Source organism: Clinocottus analis, unplaced genomic scaffold (assembly GCF_023055335.1).
Source record: "Clinocottus analis isolate CAN_PGR_092001 unplaced genomic scaffold, fCliAna1.0.p SCAF_13, whole genome shotgun sequence".
NCBI lineage: Eukaryota > Metazoa > Chordata > Actinopteri > Perciformes > Cottidae > Clinocottus > Clinocottus analis.
This window is the reverse complement of record NW_027175854.1, coordinates 1739611-1758422: the sequence shown is the minus strand read 5'-3', so window position 1 is coordinate 1758422 and position 18812 is coordinate 1739611. Positions and strand designations below refer to the sequence as shown.

Here is an 18812-nt window from a genome sequence, read left to right as displayed (position 1 = left end):
GTGTGCGTGTGTGTGTGTGTGTGTGTGTGTGTGTGTGTCACTCAGCCACTGACAGGGCCACTTCTGTTTGAAATAAATCATTAGAAACAAAAGTGAGGAATCTGCCATTTCCAAATGCTGAATCGTTATACTTTCTTCTGAGAAATGTCAACTTGACCACGGCTGTGTAGCTCAGCTGCTGTGCTCACTTCAGCATGCTCAGCTGGGCCCATACACTGAGCTCTGCATGCCTGCTGTCAGACTGAATGGAGGGGTAAGCAACCCCTGTGTTTTTCTTTGCAGAGAAACAAAAGCAGTGTCTCTTGCAATGGGACCACGGGGACCGCAGTGTGCTGTGATGGTGACTCGCCTCTACAAACAGCAACACGATCTTAGATGATGTGAAGACAGATGCCCTGCCGAGCGAGGAGGATTTTTGGAGAATTGCCAATGTCACTACTTTTTGTGCATCTCTTTCCGTATGTACTTTGGAGCGTATGTGCCTACAATATAACTATTCATGTTGCGGTTAGTTTGATTCAAATTATTCAAATTAAACATTTCTTCAAAGTGTGTATAAACCATTATACAGTAATGTATCTTGCAATGTTTCTTCAATGAGCAAAGATGGCAAAGCTGATTTTTATGGACTCAGTGGTCAATGTCAAATATTTCTTTCGAGTGAAAAGAATAGTTTTATAACCTTGTTACTGGCTTAAGGCAAAGATGAAAGGCAAATCATTACATTTCACCAGAAAAGGTAGGAATGCTGTGTGCACAGCATTGATAATAAACCTTCAAAATTGAAATATTATTAATATAAGCAGGGATGTATTGTGGGTATATGTGGGCAGACACATACCTCCCTTTCCATTTACAAAAATACTTCATTTTGTATATTAGCTTTTAGTGTCTGCCCATAAGTGATCAGCATTTGGAAAGATATTTCACACCTCACACTGTTTTCAGCAAGGGATTCTATATTTTAACTTTTCATGTTAGATGTTTGGCATGTCAGCTCATAATTGGCACATCTTCCTCGTTTGAGCGTAGATGTATTCGGGCTCACAGGTACTGTCGGCTTCGCAGAATCAAACCTTTCCTGACAGTGCTGTGCTGATGGAAAATCACTCAATGTCACACTGCGAATATAAATAAAAAATATCTCCCAAATGAGCCAAGAAAATCAATCCATCACACCAAAATGTGGATAGTCTTCCATTTTGATAAATGGGGTCAGGTTTTTTGTTTTGTTTGCTTATTGTAGTCAAATATCATTTATATGGTATTGCATAATATAGTATATGGTGGCCCTTCGACTCTAGAGTTGTTAAAGCCCACTTAATTCAATAGTCATATGGTCTGATTAGAGGTATCATTTAATGTATATATGAATCAACTAAAAAGGAAAACGGTAAAATATGTTATGATAATTCAAGCATTTCTAATAGAAACTAGTGGTGTGACGGCTGAGCCATTTTGCATTCGTGGTATTGATGTCACCCAGTAATTCCCAGTTCTTAAGATTGCTGAACAAATGCAACCTTTTAAAGACACTTCTTTCTCGCAATATATCACAGTTTGCAGTTTTGCTGGTCACACGAGCAGCTCGAGCAGCGAGTAGCCAAGCACGCCTGTCTTCAGGCAAAATAAACAACTTTTACTAAACAGGGTGGCAAATAACCTCATGGTCAACCAGACTCAGCCGCTGGGGGATTTCTCTGATTCATGTATTCAATTATATTTATTCAGTCCTTGTTAGTTTAGCATTACTAGGATAGCTACAGGATATGTAAAATGACAATATCCCAAAATGTCAGCAAAGCTCTCCTTTGTTTGTTCTTGTATAATTTTCTCTTTTCATAGTTGTGAGAGTTGAGGTATATTTCCCACACTGTATTGTAATCAAGATTTACAATATTTACATTAAAAATAGGCCAGAATGAAAGAAGTACCACAATATGCTGCCAGGCAGGCTGACAGATGAAGTATTCCTGGCTCTACCTCTTGGTGTACACCTCCAAATAAGACGGACCGATTGCTCATTCTTATCTTATAAAATACTGCACCACCTTACCTGTCTCAATGTGGAGTAGGAACCCTTAAACCAACTTTTAACCCTATCATGCAGAGAGATACAGCCACCTTGTGGAGGACCAGACTGCTTTTTCTATCGCTGCATATGACCACTAACCATTGTTCAGGTGTCACAGACTGATTGGAAAAGCAAGGTCTTTCCCTCATGCCTCCACTCTCTTTTCACAGCCTTTGTCTAATACTGCACTTATGTGCTATTAAAGTCGCTGCGCTCTCTTCCTGTGTGGTTTAGGCTCATGGCCACTGAGCCTCAGACTTCGGCATATTGACATGTCACATTGTCACACTGGGAGACAAAGAGACGGCGCGACAAAGCCGAAAGCTTACATCATCCAAATACACTGGAAATGGCGCCCTATCTGCACCGAACTAGACAGACCTCAACTCCGCCTTAATGAATATAAAATAAAGCACAGAGGGGACAGGCACTCTTGTTATAGTCTGTTGCCCACATTCAATGTGCTTGAACTTCATGCAAAAAAAGGGACGACTTTCCTTTTTTTTTTTCTAGTGAAGTGAAACCGAATGATTAACTTCTTGGGGCAAACAAGCTGGTAAACTGTTGCAGAGCCAAGCCTGGAAGCCTGCAAGCTAGAGATCAGTGCAACGCCTACTGGGCCAAGGCCAGAGGTGGAACAAGTCCACTCATGAGTCACAGCTGCTCCTCACACAATGCAGATCTGGAAAAATGAATCTTGCCCTTAGAACATGGAATCCATTTTTGGGTACATTTTCTGGTTTGGTGTGTGGACTCGAGAGATACCAACACAATGCAGTTGGGCTCACCTCTTTGTATGTAGAGCACCTAACTTCTTGATACATGGTGGACAGACATGGTGGACTCTCCTACTCAGGAACTGTCCATTGCAAGACGTGCCAGGCAGCTGTGGGACTACTGACGAATCAGTGGCTGGCTGCTGCACAGTTGGACTTTCTCCCGGTTGGATGAGAGGGTCACCATCATGTGGCTGCGTAATGCGGAGAGGAAAAACTATTACTGTTCTTCGCGCGTACGGGATGGTTTTGGGTTGCTCGGCAACTGTGGCTGGTAAGCTGTCACGCGCAGCGGCCCAGGTCGCACAAGAATCCCACGGCTCCGAAAAACTATACGGCTAAAATGGAGACATAGGAGCTGAACACAACAGCAGCCAAATTGTATGTTTATTCTATAAAGTGTGTTTCAATGAGACAAGCTTTAAGTTAAGAGCACCAAATCTATTCCTAGTTTGAATAATTAATACAGACAGAGTGTTGCGAAGCGATGAGTCAACGATAATCGGAACACTCTTGTTGATTGGACTCATTATGTACTTGAGTTGATTTGCCAGTATAACTGTATAACTATACAAAACGATAGTATGTTTGAGGGTAATCTTTATCGTATCTGTTTTTCATACAGAAACTTGCCCTCTTCTCAAAACGGATCCCAATCCACTCGACCCTAAATCCCTTAAGTGTCTTTGGAGGGCACTCTGCATTAAGCGGGAGGATCAATAAACAGCCAAACTGTGGGATGCACTCTCCACACGCACACAGGAAGCAACAGCCACCCTGGATATTGAAAGATGTTTTCATTGTTCAGCTGCTGAGTTACTGCATGCCTGTATGTACTGTTCAATTGTAAATGTATAGCGTACCCAACACAATTGACATGTGCTATAAAGTAGATGGTGCATATACGTGGTTAGAAGACAGTTAATTGCCTGCGCATTTCCAGAATTTAAACCCACCATTAAAATTATTTAGGGGGGTGTAGCTGCAGGTTTATGTGCCTGAATCCATAAGACACATCTTACATGAGTAAGTTTGCCCCATTACCTGGCCCTCATGTTTCTGGTTAGAGCTAGTGGAAAATAACAAGTCTGCACCGGTGTGGCGCTACTGATGGGCTTTTATTTTCCACTTTTATTTTATTGCGCACGCAGATGTGGTGCTCGATTCACACGAATATGGGAAGAGTTAAAAATTATTTCTTTTATTTTGATTGTTTTGTAGATCGCAAACCTCCTTGTATGATTCATTAACTGCCTCTTGCGTAACGTCGTCACCAAGAAATATTGCCGTCTTACGCTGACTATTGTTATTGTATTGTGTGCCACAATCTTAAAAAGTAAGTTCTCTGTTTCAGTCTCCCACGTCTTATTCTTCTTCTCTTTATTTGGCAACTCAATTCTTTCTGAATTAGACAGGGAACACATGGCATTCTGTGCATCAGTTCTTTCTGGCAGGCACTCAAAGCATTGACAAATGACTCCTTAATTCAGAGGAAAACACATGGTGGGGAAGGTGAGGCAGACAAAAATAATGGTTTGCCTCAGCTGTGAGGTGCATGCTAACAGACTATTCTTCTGGATAGAGGGAATATTGAGTCGAAAATGAAAAAAACAATCAATCCCGAGATCCCTGTTGCAACACAGTCCAGAAGGAGGGGAACTTGACGGGGAGGTAAAGCTGAAGAAAATATAAAAATAGAGATATTTGAAAGTGCCGTATAACATTGCGCAACATTAAATCATAGCGCATGGTGTTACAAGTATTCAGCAAAGTTTTTCTCTCATTGATTTCCTCTCGTTTAATTAACTAGAGCCTGAACCCCAAAGGTTTATTAAAAAGCAAAGAATTGTATTCCACAACACGGAAATTAGTTGTATTCAAAATAAACAGCCTACTTATACGTGATAAAGTTTCTTTTCCAAATCATTAGCTGATCAAGATCATCTCTTTTGCTTGACCCGGAAGCACATTGGTTGCATCTAAACACTGACTAATGCACTTGTTATTAATCTCCCTGCCTGCCTCGTGGTTTGCCAGATGATGAATGGCCAGGCGACGCTGCCCAAAGTTAGAGCGCTGCTCCAGCGTGATTACAGAGCCCGTTATTGGTCTGCCCCTGCACTTGATTAATGCTCTTGTTCCAGCTCCCCACAAATATGCTGACTCTCATCAAGCACTTTCGTCATTGAATAGAGTGCATTTTCTTTAAGCATACTGTAATCACTGAGGAAAAAAAATCCAAGTTGGTGAAAAAAGCAGGTAAACCTTAGCGATGGCATAAAAACTGATGCAGCACTTCTAGTTGTAAAACATATTTTGATGGAGATTTGTATGAAGAAGGATATTTATGTCCTTCACGTTTTCTTGGTGTGGACTTTCAACTATTATTTGCAGTTTGCACGTTTTGATGGTTCACTTGATCACGGTGAGTGAGGTCATTCATCACCAGTGTGGGGTGTCGGCTGCTGCTGAGGGTTATTAACAGTTCTTTATCGACACCAATACTAGTCTTGGAGCACAGTTAAGTGAGGCTGAACTCTTCATACTTTGACATTCATGAAGTGTTTGTGGAAACGTTGGCTTCAGTTCAACAATAAGCAGCATAAATTCAACACTAATATTCAAGATTGTTTGATGAATATATATGGTTCGTGCAAAGTTATGTCATGTCAATGTTATATATGTAATAATGTCAGGGAGGTACAGCTTAAACAATGTCTCCTCGTTTCTCAGCAAGTGAGAAAAAGACAAGGGCTGAGCCTGACTTTCAACACTGTCGCAGTTATTGATCAGTTAACCAGGCCAAACACTGAATGCAGCAAAACACCACAACATTGCTCTCGCTTTGCATTCTGTTCAGGGTTCTGCTGCTAAATGAAAACCTTAAACGTTGAGTGAATGTTTACTTTGAACGAAAAAACACTGTCGAGGCAAGTATTTACTGGAGGCTAATTCACCAACATCAGGCCATTTGTGTGTGCTTGGCTTTATGACCTTGCATTCACCACTCAAAGAACTGCAAAGAGACACATCATTTATATCAATTTACTGAGAAATGTATGAAGCAGGATTTCAAATGTGGTATATTTAGTGAATATCTCTACTCTCAAATCATCCTATTCATACAAACAATAATAAACCAGAGTGTGAAACTCTGCAAAAGCAGAAGCTATCCTTTCAGTATTACAACCCATTTTATTCCTTTTACATTTCCTCTATTAAAATACTTTATACACAGTAAAGTATGGTCATTCACTGGATGATCAGTGTCTAGCTTTAAATGTCACGGAAGTCATAACAGTGTAAACATAAAGTTTGAATAAAGGGATAACGTCGTTGTGTTACGGCTTGGCTTTAAAATATGTTGTGCTTACATGGCAGCATTTTAACTGTTCAATAATAGTTAAATTGTGGGACAAGCTAAGTAGGTTATAGGACTATGTGTCAAGAGAACATTACCATGAAGGTTTGTAGTCATTTCACACGTTTATTTTCCTCTAATAAATATGCTCTGCACACACTTTTAGTGGAGCAGGGCACTGCGATGTGCATGTACCGGTTAAGCCAATAAGAATGGACACACCTCACAGCACCCTGCTTTATTTTCAGAGTATCCAAAACCATGATTAATGTTCTTTCAGACGATGAAAGAGCAACCAGAAAAAGCATGAATACCTGTGGTCAAGGCTGACCTTGACTCTCTTGGCAACACTGCTTAATTTGCATGACTATCAGAAAGCAACATTCCTAATATGAATGTTGTGATTCAGTGGCTTCAGAGAATTTTTAAAAAAAAAAGAAGAAAAGAACAAATAATTCCAGTATGAAACTGTTTTCATTGAAAACAATGAAACGTGACATCTGATCTAGAGACTAATCTAGAGACTAATCAAAATCATTTTGAAATACTTTGAGGAGCATGAATACATCCAAGTCCATTTAACTCCACCAGGCAAACAAAACTCAGCAGTATGAACAGATGAAACTATACTTTAGTGAGTTTTGTACATTTGTTACGGCTCGTAGAGATATTTAGGTATTTTTGTATTAAAAAAAGCAGAATTGATGTGAGGTCAGGTGAAATAAATTGCATCGGGTTCTTTCAACAAGAAATGTCACCAGGATGAACACGTTAAGCGCCACAGCTCCAGCACCTTTCATCCCTTCCACAAGTCAACATGTACAGCATGACTGGCTGCTTACATCAACGTCGGCATAAACACTTTGTGAAACTGTGCAACCAGAAACTCCATGAAGTCCCACAGGACTCTAAAAATGCTTTAGTTAATGAGTCGCCTGCATTATTCATGGCAATACAACGGATCCTCCTCATGTTACAGGAACTTATGATTAACTAAATACAGATCATTGACTCTATTTAAATGAAGTGGTCATTTAATTAGCTATACGATGTGTATCCCTTCCTTCAAAGTTTGTGTTTATTTTCCCGGCGTGAAGTCATTCAAGATTAATCTCGACACGGTTCAATTCACATCGGCAAGAAGATAGCTTTGCTTCTATCTATAACATTTAATCAAGTCAGATGTAATGTTGCTATCTCACTTGAAGTTACCAAATCTATATAAGACATAACATTTTAAATGCCAAATCTCCAGATACATCTCATACCGACGACTGCTGATATAATTCAGGAAGTAAAAACCAAAGACATGCTCACTAATGGAGGTAGCTTTGAATGGCCTTGTAAGCTAAACAACTTCTTGCCTACCGCTGAAGGGCTCAATTTGCACCTGCGGTTGTGAGGTTTCTTCATAACTGTGGCACCTGAGTGGTAGTCAAGAAAAAGAAAATGCACAAAAGAAATAATTGCTTTCGAAATAATAGTTATTTTTCGCCTGTAGCTGAATGGAGAGACTTTTTGTGAGAAATATTCTGAATATGACCAACATTGATCAGATGTGTCCTAATTTTTCGGTCTCACAATAACTGATCACAACTCGTTTGCAAAGTAAGTGACTTACCTTGACTAATTAATCTAGAGCCGAGCTGCAATCCCATTTACGTCAGAATAAGCAGATGTGAACAAATTGCCTCGGGAGTTGCGTGCTCCTGCGGCAATTTAATTAAGCCTGTGCAGGGTTTGAATAGTGAAATTGCAACAACAATTTATGTGATACACATTAGATAGAACAATTCAGCAGTCGAGTGATAACTGCACACTAGGCTTTCTGAATTACAGATTAGTAACCAGAATATTCTGTATCAAAAAGTCCCAGACGTGAATAGAGGGGGATTTGTTATACAATCCGCAAAACAGGTAAAGTGAGCATGTTCTGCAAAACATTGTTCTGATAGAATAAAATGTGTCGGTGAAGTGACCCATTTTCAGCAACTTCAGTCATCTTTCATTTCCAGCATTACCCATCACATGTAATAACAGTTTCTGTGCAAAATACACCACGCATGTTTAGCGTTTTTTTTTCTTTCCTTTAAACAATTTGGCCTTCATATTGTGCATTTAAATATGTGCAAAATTCAAGTTAAAGCTATTTTATTAATTTATTTAAGGGAGTCCTAGGAAATGTAACTTTGTCACTCTGAAAATATTATTCTGACATAAGATGTGGTTGCAAATGTTTTTCATGACTGTCAATGTGATTAAGTTTGGATTTTTGCAAAGAAACATGTCTTCTGGTTGGAAGGGTGTAATACAGTGATACCCAGTAATACAATAGGGGGCAACATGGCGACACCTTATGATACAGCTGCACAGCCTGGAGTATCTGCACAGTATATCGATAAATATCTTTCTCCAAACCAGTATTTTGATTAAAACATTCATCACTTCATCAGTATCAAGAGATCAGTCATCATGTGCACTGTTCATGGCGTTGAAAATATGGTTTAAACATATTTTCTGTGGTGACAGAGTGACATAAGCTGCAGTGATTCACAGACATACATTGTTTGTGTGTACTTTAATACCATTCTTTCCTTTAAGTGCAACCTTTTCTATGCAGCAACGGCACACAATTTGGTTTCGAAGGGAAATATCACTTTCCAGGCTGGTGTCAGTTGAATTCCATAGATGGGTGATTGTTTTAATTTGTAGCTGATGCTCTGACGTGTTTTGTGGTGTTCAGCTGCACTGATGCATGCCAGCTCCAACTGGCTGGTTGGATGAAAAATCATAACTCTTATGTTGCCAATATTTTGTTTTTGCACCGTGAGAGTGCCAAATCCATAACCTTGTTGACACTCCTTTCCTGTTTGGATTCTTTTTGTTTTGTTGGAACTCTACATGCTTAGCCCAAAGTTAAGTTTTTTAATCATGCTTTGCCTGTCACTTTAGTCCTCTGAAACTAAAAACCTCTCAAGTTTAATAATTGGTATTCTGACTTTTTATTTCAGAGGTCTGTCAGTGATTTAGAAATGTTTTAAAGAAGAAAATGCATTTTGTTAAATGAATGTAAAACAAATGAATTTCTATGTGTATCTTTAATTCTAACCAGTATTTTCAATGACAAATTAAACACATTACAATTGCCAACAACACAAAAAGCACACTGCTTTGTACTTTAAGTCGCATGCTGCGTCCTGATGTCAGAACAGCAGCATCAACACTGAAGCGAGCGTCATGGAAACAGCTCACAAGTGAAGTGCAGACGTATATGTTTTAGCCACTCAAGCTGTAGCGCCAGGCCTTAGAAATCCATAAACAATTAAATGATTCATACAGTGTTTGATGGGCCTTGAAAAAAAAGGAGAAAAAAATAAAATAAATGGATGTATTGTGTGACAAAAGCTTATCTGGTCCAAATGGCAGAGAAACTGTTCCGCACAGTTTCTCAAGTGTGGAGCGCGGCGCCGATCAGACTGACCTGACCTCTCCTGGATCTTCTGTAACCAGCACGTCTGTCTTACAGCTGGCGATGGGGTTGATTGACAGTTCCACTGGTGGCACCACGAAGCTCTTGCTGACTGGCAGCCACAAGCCTTGGCCCAGACTGTAGAATGATCTGTGTTGGCACAAGCACGAGCTCGAAATGTCAATCAAGCTGCTGTCACATTATAGCATGTCGTTATTTCACACACATTGTACAGTATGTGCAGACATATGCACGCAAATACATTACTGCAGGAATGAAGGATGGTGAGGACATGCTAGATAGATGGATCTTTTTTTTTTCAGCAATTGCAGGCTTATTGTATCATTTCATACATTAAGGCTGATATGTATAAAGAGCAATATCGCTTATAATTCCTTGTATTCAGGATAATGCAAATGTGCTCACAAGGTAAGTAACGGTGTGATATTGATGTGAAAACAGAGTCATTCCAAATGCAAAAAGGTTTTCAATTCATAATAACACATATCCCCCTCCTCCCCCCACCTAGGATTCATCTTTTCAACATGATGTAATAAAAGTAGAACCACATTCAACAGGGAAATAAAGTCAGAGCCAATAACTCTCAGGGGAATTTGTTTTGCTTACTAGTGTAAAATGGAAAGATTATATTGCCGGTCCTGTGTTGCAACTAATTCAATTTTTGTTTTGCATGTGGTGCATCAAAACGGTTGGGAAAAGGATTTGCCGTCTCTTGAAATGCAACGTGCTCCGCAGCACAATTATTTTTTTTGTGCCATGTGTGCTGACGACCATTGTTCAAGATGGTGTAAAAATATTTCTTCTTTCGCCAGACACGTTTTCACAGAGTGAAGATTAAAATCCTCAGGAGAACACTATGGGGGGCCGAGCCTCTACACTTGGGAAAAAGCTACACATGGCGAGGGCACAGAACAGGGCTGTGCTTTGCATCATTAATAAATGTATCCGAGCAGGTGGGCGGCAATGTAGCAAATCCCCACTAAGAAACCAAACTTGAGTGGCTTCATATGTCAAAAAGCTTGGAATTACAAGTTATCAACCCTGTCATTTGACTCCCACAGAAAAGGCAGAACTGAAACTATTACACCCGTTCTACATCATGTACGTTCATCTGGGTAAACATTGCTTTTTAATCCATCAAACGTCACTGCGTAAGTACAAGACCGGATTTCTGGAACATCCAGCCAAACATCGGCATTAAAAACCTTCAACTTGTACACAATACAGCTGCCAGCGCATTATTTATAATAACAGAATCAGGATGGATTACACTCATTCTGACCTCCTCTCACTATCTGAAAATCCAAATTGGCTTGAAAATGTTAATTTACATTGAAATAAATACATTGAATTTATTACATTTTCACCCACTATTCTTTCAGATCGCAAGATGTTTATTTCCTCACTGCTCCTAGCATGAAAAAAAAGGTGAGAGGCATCATTGGTTTCCCACAAAGAAGCCCATCTGTGAAAGCAATCCCTGTTAAGACTCACTCCAACACTGTCAGGCTCGAGCAGTGCGGTCCTTTCTCCTCTCCTCCGTGACACAGCACTGATATAGAACCGCTACAACAGGAACCAATGATACTTTACACTTGGTTGCAGCATCTTTACTCACTTTGTCTGCTATCTGTGTGAGTGTGTACACGGCTGAGGGTATATATGTGGTCTGCTACTGTGTATGTGTGTGCATGTGTGCAGTTGTCCTGTCATCTTTCTCCTCTCAAAAACTCTGGACCGACAGAGCGCCTCGACTAAGCAGTCGATTTCTTTGCTACCTCCGTGAGTGAGAGTCCCATCTCCAACATACTGTATCGTGCTTTTAACTGGCACTGGACTGCAGAACGTTGAAAAGTGCTTTTCTGTTGAACAAAGTGTCTCCATTACCTGATTTTAAAAAAAGTGGGCATACACCAGGAAGCAAACTCTGCAAGGACAGAGTGAAGACTAGTGTGAAACAAGAGGGGTAATGTACATTACATCAAGTTAGCGGGTGTGCTAAAACAAACTAGTGGGCATTTACATGTATAACATGCAAACATTAAATGTAGAATTCCAATATTTTGCACAAAAATGTCAAGATTTGGACAAGAATCCATCATTTCTAAAGACTATACATTGGTTTTCAGTCAAAACAAGTGTTTTGGGGATTTAGTTACTCTTGAATAAAACAGTATGGAGATTAAACATCCCCATTCAAAAGCTGCTTAGACACAAACGCAATACGTCAATGAGACAACGGTACAATATTTTGCTCTCGGTATGATTCTGGTTTTCAAACTCAGAACCTACCAGTTATCTGTATTTTATTGTTCAGCTTTTTATTGGTTTAAAATGATCTTGTAAACATATTACTTGTAAAACAAACTGGTTGTACACGTCGTCCTCAACAAATCTATAACATGGTGCATAATGCTGGAACATTCAATATGTTAACTATCTACTGTACACCTTAGACTACGATCACATACTCATCATCATCAAGTACTTTGTATGTATGAAAAAAGCCTTTGTCTGAAAGCACGTGTAATGAACTCGGTCAGGTTGATCCAGGCTATTTAAACAGGGACAAATACAATCAAAATGAATGAGTCCTTAGAGCCTGGGACTTCTTGAAACATGTCATACACAGTGGCCCCATCAAGATGAGGAGTTTCACAGACATGGCAGTAAAAGCCTTTGAAAAGGAGCCCATCCAGGGCTGCACCTTGGGCTATTTCCCCACACAGGAGCTCATGGGTAAGACCACACAAGGTGAATTTGTGTGTCCATCCAACTATCTGCTCATCTGTATGCTCTGTCACACACATGCACACACACACAAACAAGCAAACACATGCCAAGAACACCAGCATCATCCCTGTTGTGTGTTCACAGAGTCACAGATGGCGAGCAGGAGCCATGCACTCAGGAGCTGCACCAGAAGTGAAGGACTCACCTGAAGATCCTCTCTGGGGCCTGCTCCCCTGTACCCAGGTCGTAGCCTTTCTCCAGGTTAGCGTATGGCCAAGGACTTGAGGACAGAAAGGAGGGCACACCAAATCAAAGAGAGGAATATATGAACATTTCACTGTAATCATAAGTAATATCTTAATGTTTCTTTGTATTCATACATACATACATGACTCCACACTGTGTATAATAATACAACGATACAAAAATACAAGGTCAACACCAACATTGCTTGATCATACTTGTGTTTTCATAAACCCTCTGTCAGCTGTTACTCCGACAAAACTGTGAATGGAAAATGTGATATGCTGCTGGACTGAATCCAGACACTGACTGATGGAGTTGAATAACAATGTGGGACCTTTTTCCATGAATCAATGATTGGGCAAGCCAGCTAATTGTCAAACAAGGTCAGAGTGAGAAATGAGGTTCATATGACTTATTTTTCCGTCCCTATCACGTCAATTTATACTATTTGTCTTTCATTCTCCTGTGTTGTTCTTCGTTTATTTATTCATTTCTCTCTTCACATTCACTATGTCACTATCTTTCCCCCACTGCTGTTTCCTTTCATTACACACTATAACTTCCCTCCTAGCTTCTCTTCCTCCCATCTGTATTTCTAATTACCTCTTCATAGTATTCAACCTCAAGTTAAAAACTTACAGGTACATCTGCATGTTTTATCTCATTAACTGCAAATTTCTTGTGTTTTACATTACTGGTGACCACTTTTAAAAGCATACAGTAAGTTATTAGATTGATTTCCGACCTTGGTTTTCATTACATTTTAATATGCTGAAGATCAACCTAAAGAGACTTGAAACGTTCTCCACATAGCTAATCCATCACGGCGAACGAGTCACCTTTATTTCCTGTAAAGTTAATACTGTGAGCTAATGCAGCTGGGAGTAGGGTGCTGCGAAACCAGCCACAAGGTCATTCAAGTACAAGTGAGTTTTTTTAGATACGAGTGGGTAGAGCAGACAGGACTTACCCTTCGTTCCGACCCCAGTCGCTGCGAACACAGAGGTGTTTATGGTCAGGATCAGGGGAATAACCCTCATGACAGCTGCATTCTCCTGCAATAAAGAGAGCAGGCAGAGTGGTGGATATTTACTCATGTCTGTGGACAAAAATGACCAGGTAAGTGACCCTGGTCTGCTCGATCATTAGAGGTGTATCGGTAAAAGAAAATGTCACGCTATCTTCGTTTCCAGCTACATTTTTACGGTGAACAAAACTGGTGTAGATGTTTTATATATATATGTATGGACATAAGCTTCATTGGTCAAAGTCCTGCTAGATTTGAACACTTAACATTATGCATGCATATATTTTGTCATGTGCAAAGGCTCAACAACAGAGGCCACCAGCCAGCACTCACATTGTGTCCAAAACAGTGTCGGAAACATTTGCTTATTTATTTCTGCTGGCTAGAATCTGACAAAAAGTGACTGGGATTCTGTTGGCTCCCAGTATCCCCAGAAGTCTCTCTCATCCTCACTGAGGTATTTTCTTTCCTTGAGCTGTTTGTGTCTCGATAGGAGATCTCTCTGTTCAGCTCTGCTCAGTCGGCTGGACAGCTCCCGCTGCAGAACGAGCAGACACACTCAGACAGCAGCAATTCTGTTTTAGTCGAGCAGCTTGGGTCAGTTTGTACCTCGCTGGCTATCGGGATGCTGACTCGACAGCTAGACATCGAGTTTAAAACCACGCATTGCTGTCATATGTCATCATACATCCTTTGATTGGATAGCAACAGAGGCCTGGTGCTCTTCTGTATATGTATACACACACACACTGATGTGAAGCTAGTACTACTCAAATAACATTAAACACACCAGTGGATAGGTGATTCTATGCGTTTTTATCAAATATAGAATGGTTTTAATGTTGTGTATGGTACATTGGACATCCAGAATACACTGCATGTGTAATGCCTTTTTAAGAAGATTGATGCATTTGTGCAATGTTAAGTCAATGATAGCTCCACCAACTATTCACACTGTTCCAAGGATAAAGCTACTGACTGCTTTGTGTTGACCTGCAGTATCGGGAGGCATAACACCGGAATGATGTGTCACGGCCATCCAGGCAACGGCATTCACATTTTATCACCAAGTGTTTAATAATTTACTGGTTAAGTTCACAGGCTGGAGACACACTCACAGAGTGATGCGCCACAAGGACACGGAGAAGCAACCAATATGGTTTTATTCGCTCGTAGCTATTTCGTTTGCCCTCGCTGAACGGGGAGCAAACGCTCCTGAGATGGATTTCCTTAAAAATGTGGACGCGCGTAAACATCAGTAACATTCAAATAGTGTAAAGAAAAAGTGTAAAGATTGCAGGATAATGGCTGCATCCATGATGAGAATTTATTTTTAAAATATTTGTACATAACAGTTTATTTCCTCTGCTTTTCATTCCTGTTGAAAGCAAAATCACCTTTTCAAAAACAAAATTGTTAAGATCGGAACAGACCTTTGTTAGGATTCGGGTAAGAATAACTACTCGTTTATGGAAAGGTGACATTGTTGTAATCGGTTCACTAATTGAGTAAAGGTTGGACTACGTGCACGGCTACGAGTAAGGCAAATTAACGTTGACCGACGGTTTTAAAACGGGAAACAAACAGCCATCTCCTCTGTAAAAGTCACACAATGTACAAGCCCACACAGGAAATGATGCTGTTTCCACAGTAACACTGCTGTATTACATTACATGTCATTTAGCTGACGCTTTTATCCAAAGCAACTTACAATAAGTATTGAGTAGAGTACGTTACTGGAGACAACCATCCTACATCTGTCCTTGTGCGCAACATTTCTATTTATTGTACGTTTTAACAGAGTTCAGAACATGTTCCTTGCGATTTCCACTTTAGACTCAAGGATGTTTATTAATTATGGCGAGGGAACTTATCTATGTTTCATCCACTCAATGGCTAGTTTCACAAGTCGTCGTTAATCTGAACATGTACATCGTACAGTGCTCCCATCCACCCTGGCATCCTCTTCTGCACACCTCGTGGCTCTACAACAACAGCACTCCACGTCCTCCTTTGCTCCAGAGAGAAAAGATTCAGAACTCGTATTGCGGATAGAGAGCTTTGTCACTTGAAGGTAAACATATTGCGTTTTTAGGGCATTTGCTGAAACGATTGATGCTGTTGTTTTTCTTCAGGAGACATTCTGCTTTGATTTCATACTCCAAGGCACGCAAACATGTATCCTGTTCATGGTGCAAAACACACACACACACACACACACACACACACACATTTCCCAATGCTACCTCATTGCACACGCATTTAACCTAGTTAAAGTACTTTTTTTCCTGACTGCCAGAGGCTCTGCTTAATAAAACCCATCTTGCACATGTGCAGTCAGGTCGCATGCTACCAGTTACAAGCTGGAAACGTTGTAAGGAGGGAACTTTTTCTCACTTTCCTATCCCCTTCTTCGTCCGCCAGAGGCTAGAATTGGCTTTTTCATTAGTAGTCTGTTAGCGTTTAGGCTAACAATAGCACCTGAACTTGAGATTCACTTCTTACATATGCAATGGGAGAAATGTACATAGCAAACGCTCATTTGCTGATTAAAATGCCTGACTGCATTTGTGATTAATTGGAGGAGGAGATGGGAGCAGACTGCATCCAGGAGCACCGCTGACTAGTGACTGTGCCTTCTGCTGACACCCGTTACACTCAGCTTGTGTTTGGTTCAAGAGGAAACATCTAATAGGACATGGCCAACATATTTTATACTACAAAAAGTGAATCAGTGCCCCAATTACCAGCGATGCCGTCATGTAATGCATCCCCGTGAAGACCCAAACACCTGTTTGTATTTGGATGTGTTACTGGACCTTTTTAATGTCCATGTGTAACTTAATGTCTTATCCAAATACACAAACGCCAATACCCTGGATTATTTCACACAATATCAATATTACAATGAAATCTTCACCACAAGCAGGAGGCAAACCTGCCCCCTCTTGTTTCATCTTGCCTCCTGTAATGTGTGGTTAAAAATGGACAATGCAATATCCAAATATCAATATTCCAATACAAAATACAACCAGCACATTCACAGCGACAACTTATGACTTAGATATTTAGAGTTTACTCATAAGTTTACTCATTAATTAGATAATTAGACATTAGAGAAGTTGATCTTTGTGCAGTTTATAAATGGACACTCATTTAGAAGTCCACACAATGTGATTAACAATACTGTCAACTGTAAGAAATGGCAGGAAAGCACTCTCAATTAAGCGTGGATAATTGGTTTACATATGTAGTTTACACACATGAACACAACGCACATATTGTACAGCTGTACATGTGTGAAGGCCCGGAGGATGCAGAGGGACACAATAACGCCGTCTTTTTCCACCGGCATGGAGGCGCAGTGTAATCTGAGGCACACCTGGCAAGTAATCAGTGGAATGTGTTTTTTTTTTCCTTTATGCAAATGCCTTTGAGGGAGGATCAAGCAATTAATGGGAAGAGATATGTCTGGCTGATTACACATTCTGCTGGATTAACTGACCTTTAGACAACTCGCACGAATCAGTTTTGTGCAGCAGTTTCTCTGCCGCTGGTTCAGAGAAAGTGCAGGCGTGTGAAAAAAGGGAGGTTGAGGAACTGAAACTGACTGTAGCGATTTCTTTAGAGAGCTCAAAAGGGAGTAGACGAAAGGTGAGCATACCACAAAACAATGGCAAGAGGAGGAGTTGAGCTGAATTAGTTAATAAAAACGGTCTCTTAAAAAGATAAAGCTCGCAGTAAAACACCACACGAGGAGGAGGCGGGGAGTCAGGATTGTGTGGTCGTTAAATTTGAACTTCACTGAGCTACTAATGTGCAGCAACTGCACTCACTTTTTACATTTGCAGTATGTAGTTGGCTGGAGTTAAGTTGGGATCTAGAGCGACATGAGCCATGCCAGTCCATCTGCTGCGCTGCGCGTTTGGAACAGTTGCTGATGTGGAGGCTCATTGATTTATGTATGGTATATAAACTGTGTTTTCAGTGGCCTTTTATACTGCTCTATTTTCAAAAATCTTAGGAATTCTATACTATGAACACAGATTGCATTACTTTATTAAAGTGGAGATGCAACAATATGCCAGAGTGCAGTTACATTTATTGTAGTTTTCTTTTGATTTCAATTCATGTACCAATTAGTACTTACAAGTGAAATGATGTATCTTCCATTACAGTTATGGCCAGAATATGTCTTACTAGATTGCTATATTTAGGTGGATAACACTTCTTCAAATTCTCTGTCAGTGATAAAGCTGACACAGAGGATATTAGCCCATCAGGAGCCATTCTAATAAACCCATTAGCTGCAGGGGGATCTATAGGTTAACAGAAACACCTTCATCTGAAGAAAAAGAGTGTGCTGTTAAGAGCAACACCACTTTTGTATCAGAGTAGTTCTGAAAAACCTGGCGGGGTAAGTCTAACTGTTTCTTCAGCTTTGAGGACAAAGTACAGAAAGTCGGCCCACGCAGCGATGAAGCGGCTCACTGGATGCGGGTGATGGATTATTAATCTATGGGCCACAACTTTCTGAATCACATCCAACGAAAAAATAGGTCATGCACAGAGATAATTCATCAATGGGTTGACTGTAAACAGAAGAACTGCAGTTTAGATACATATAGAATTGACTTATTACACACAGACCTCAACTGAATTCTAGTTTAATTAATTTAAAAAGGGCCTACTTTTGTTTGACACTTCAATTTTAAACTTACTGAAAGAAATTTAGACTTTCAGACACCTACAAAAGAAAGTAGTTATCCAAACTAACATTATGCAATATTACAAACTAAAGTAATGCATGATCTTCAGAAGTACAACTTTTCATTATCATGGCGACATGCGAGGGCAGGAAATAAGTCTTTGCCAACATTAACAAAATAAATACTTTGATAAAAATCTAAACTATTTTACTAAAAAAAGAAGCTGTGTCCAGCTGACATTCGAGGTCTGTGTTAAAACAACGATGTCGGCTGCAGACTCCTGTGCGATTAGTTTAAAAAGGTATTAAATAGCCAACTCTTGTGCGGTTCCTTACTTTCCCCAAAATGTTAGGAAATTGAGATTTCCCCTGAAATATGAAGCTGTGCAAAGAGCCG

The 18812-nt window shown here is 40.1% G+C and overlaps 1 protein-coding gene across 1 annotated transcript in view; it reads right to left on the bottom strand.

The window, feature by feature from the left end:
• The window catches only part of LOC137783442 (astrotactin-2-like), a 218803-nt gene that overhangs the window by 88481 nt on the left and 111510 nt on the right, over positions 1–18812 (bottom strand). Inside the window, exons 8-10 of the mRNA XM_068573373.1 lie at positions 13651–13735; positions 12640–12714; positions 9693–9830 (exon numbers count right to left, since the gene is read on the bottom strand). Coding sequence (XP_068429474.1) covers positions 9693–9830; positions 12640–12714; positions 13651–13735 — 298 coding nt within the window. The remainder of the gene's footprint in view (positions 1–9692; positions 9831–12639; positions 12715–13650; positions 13736–18812) is intronic.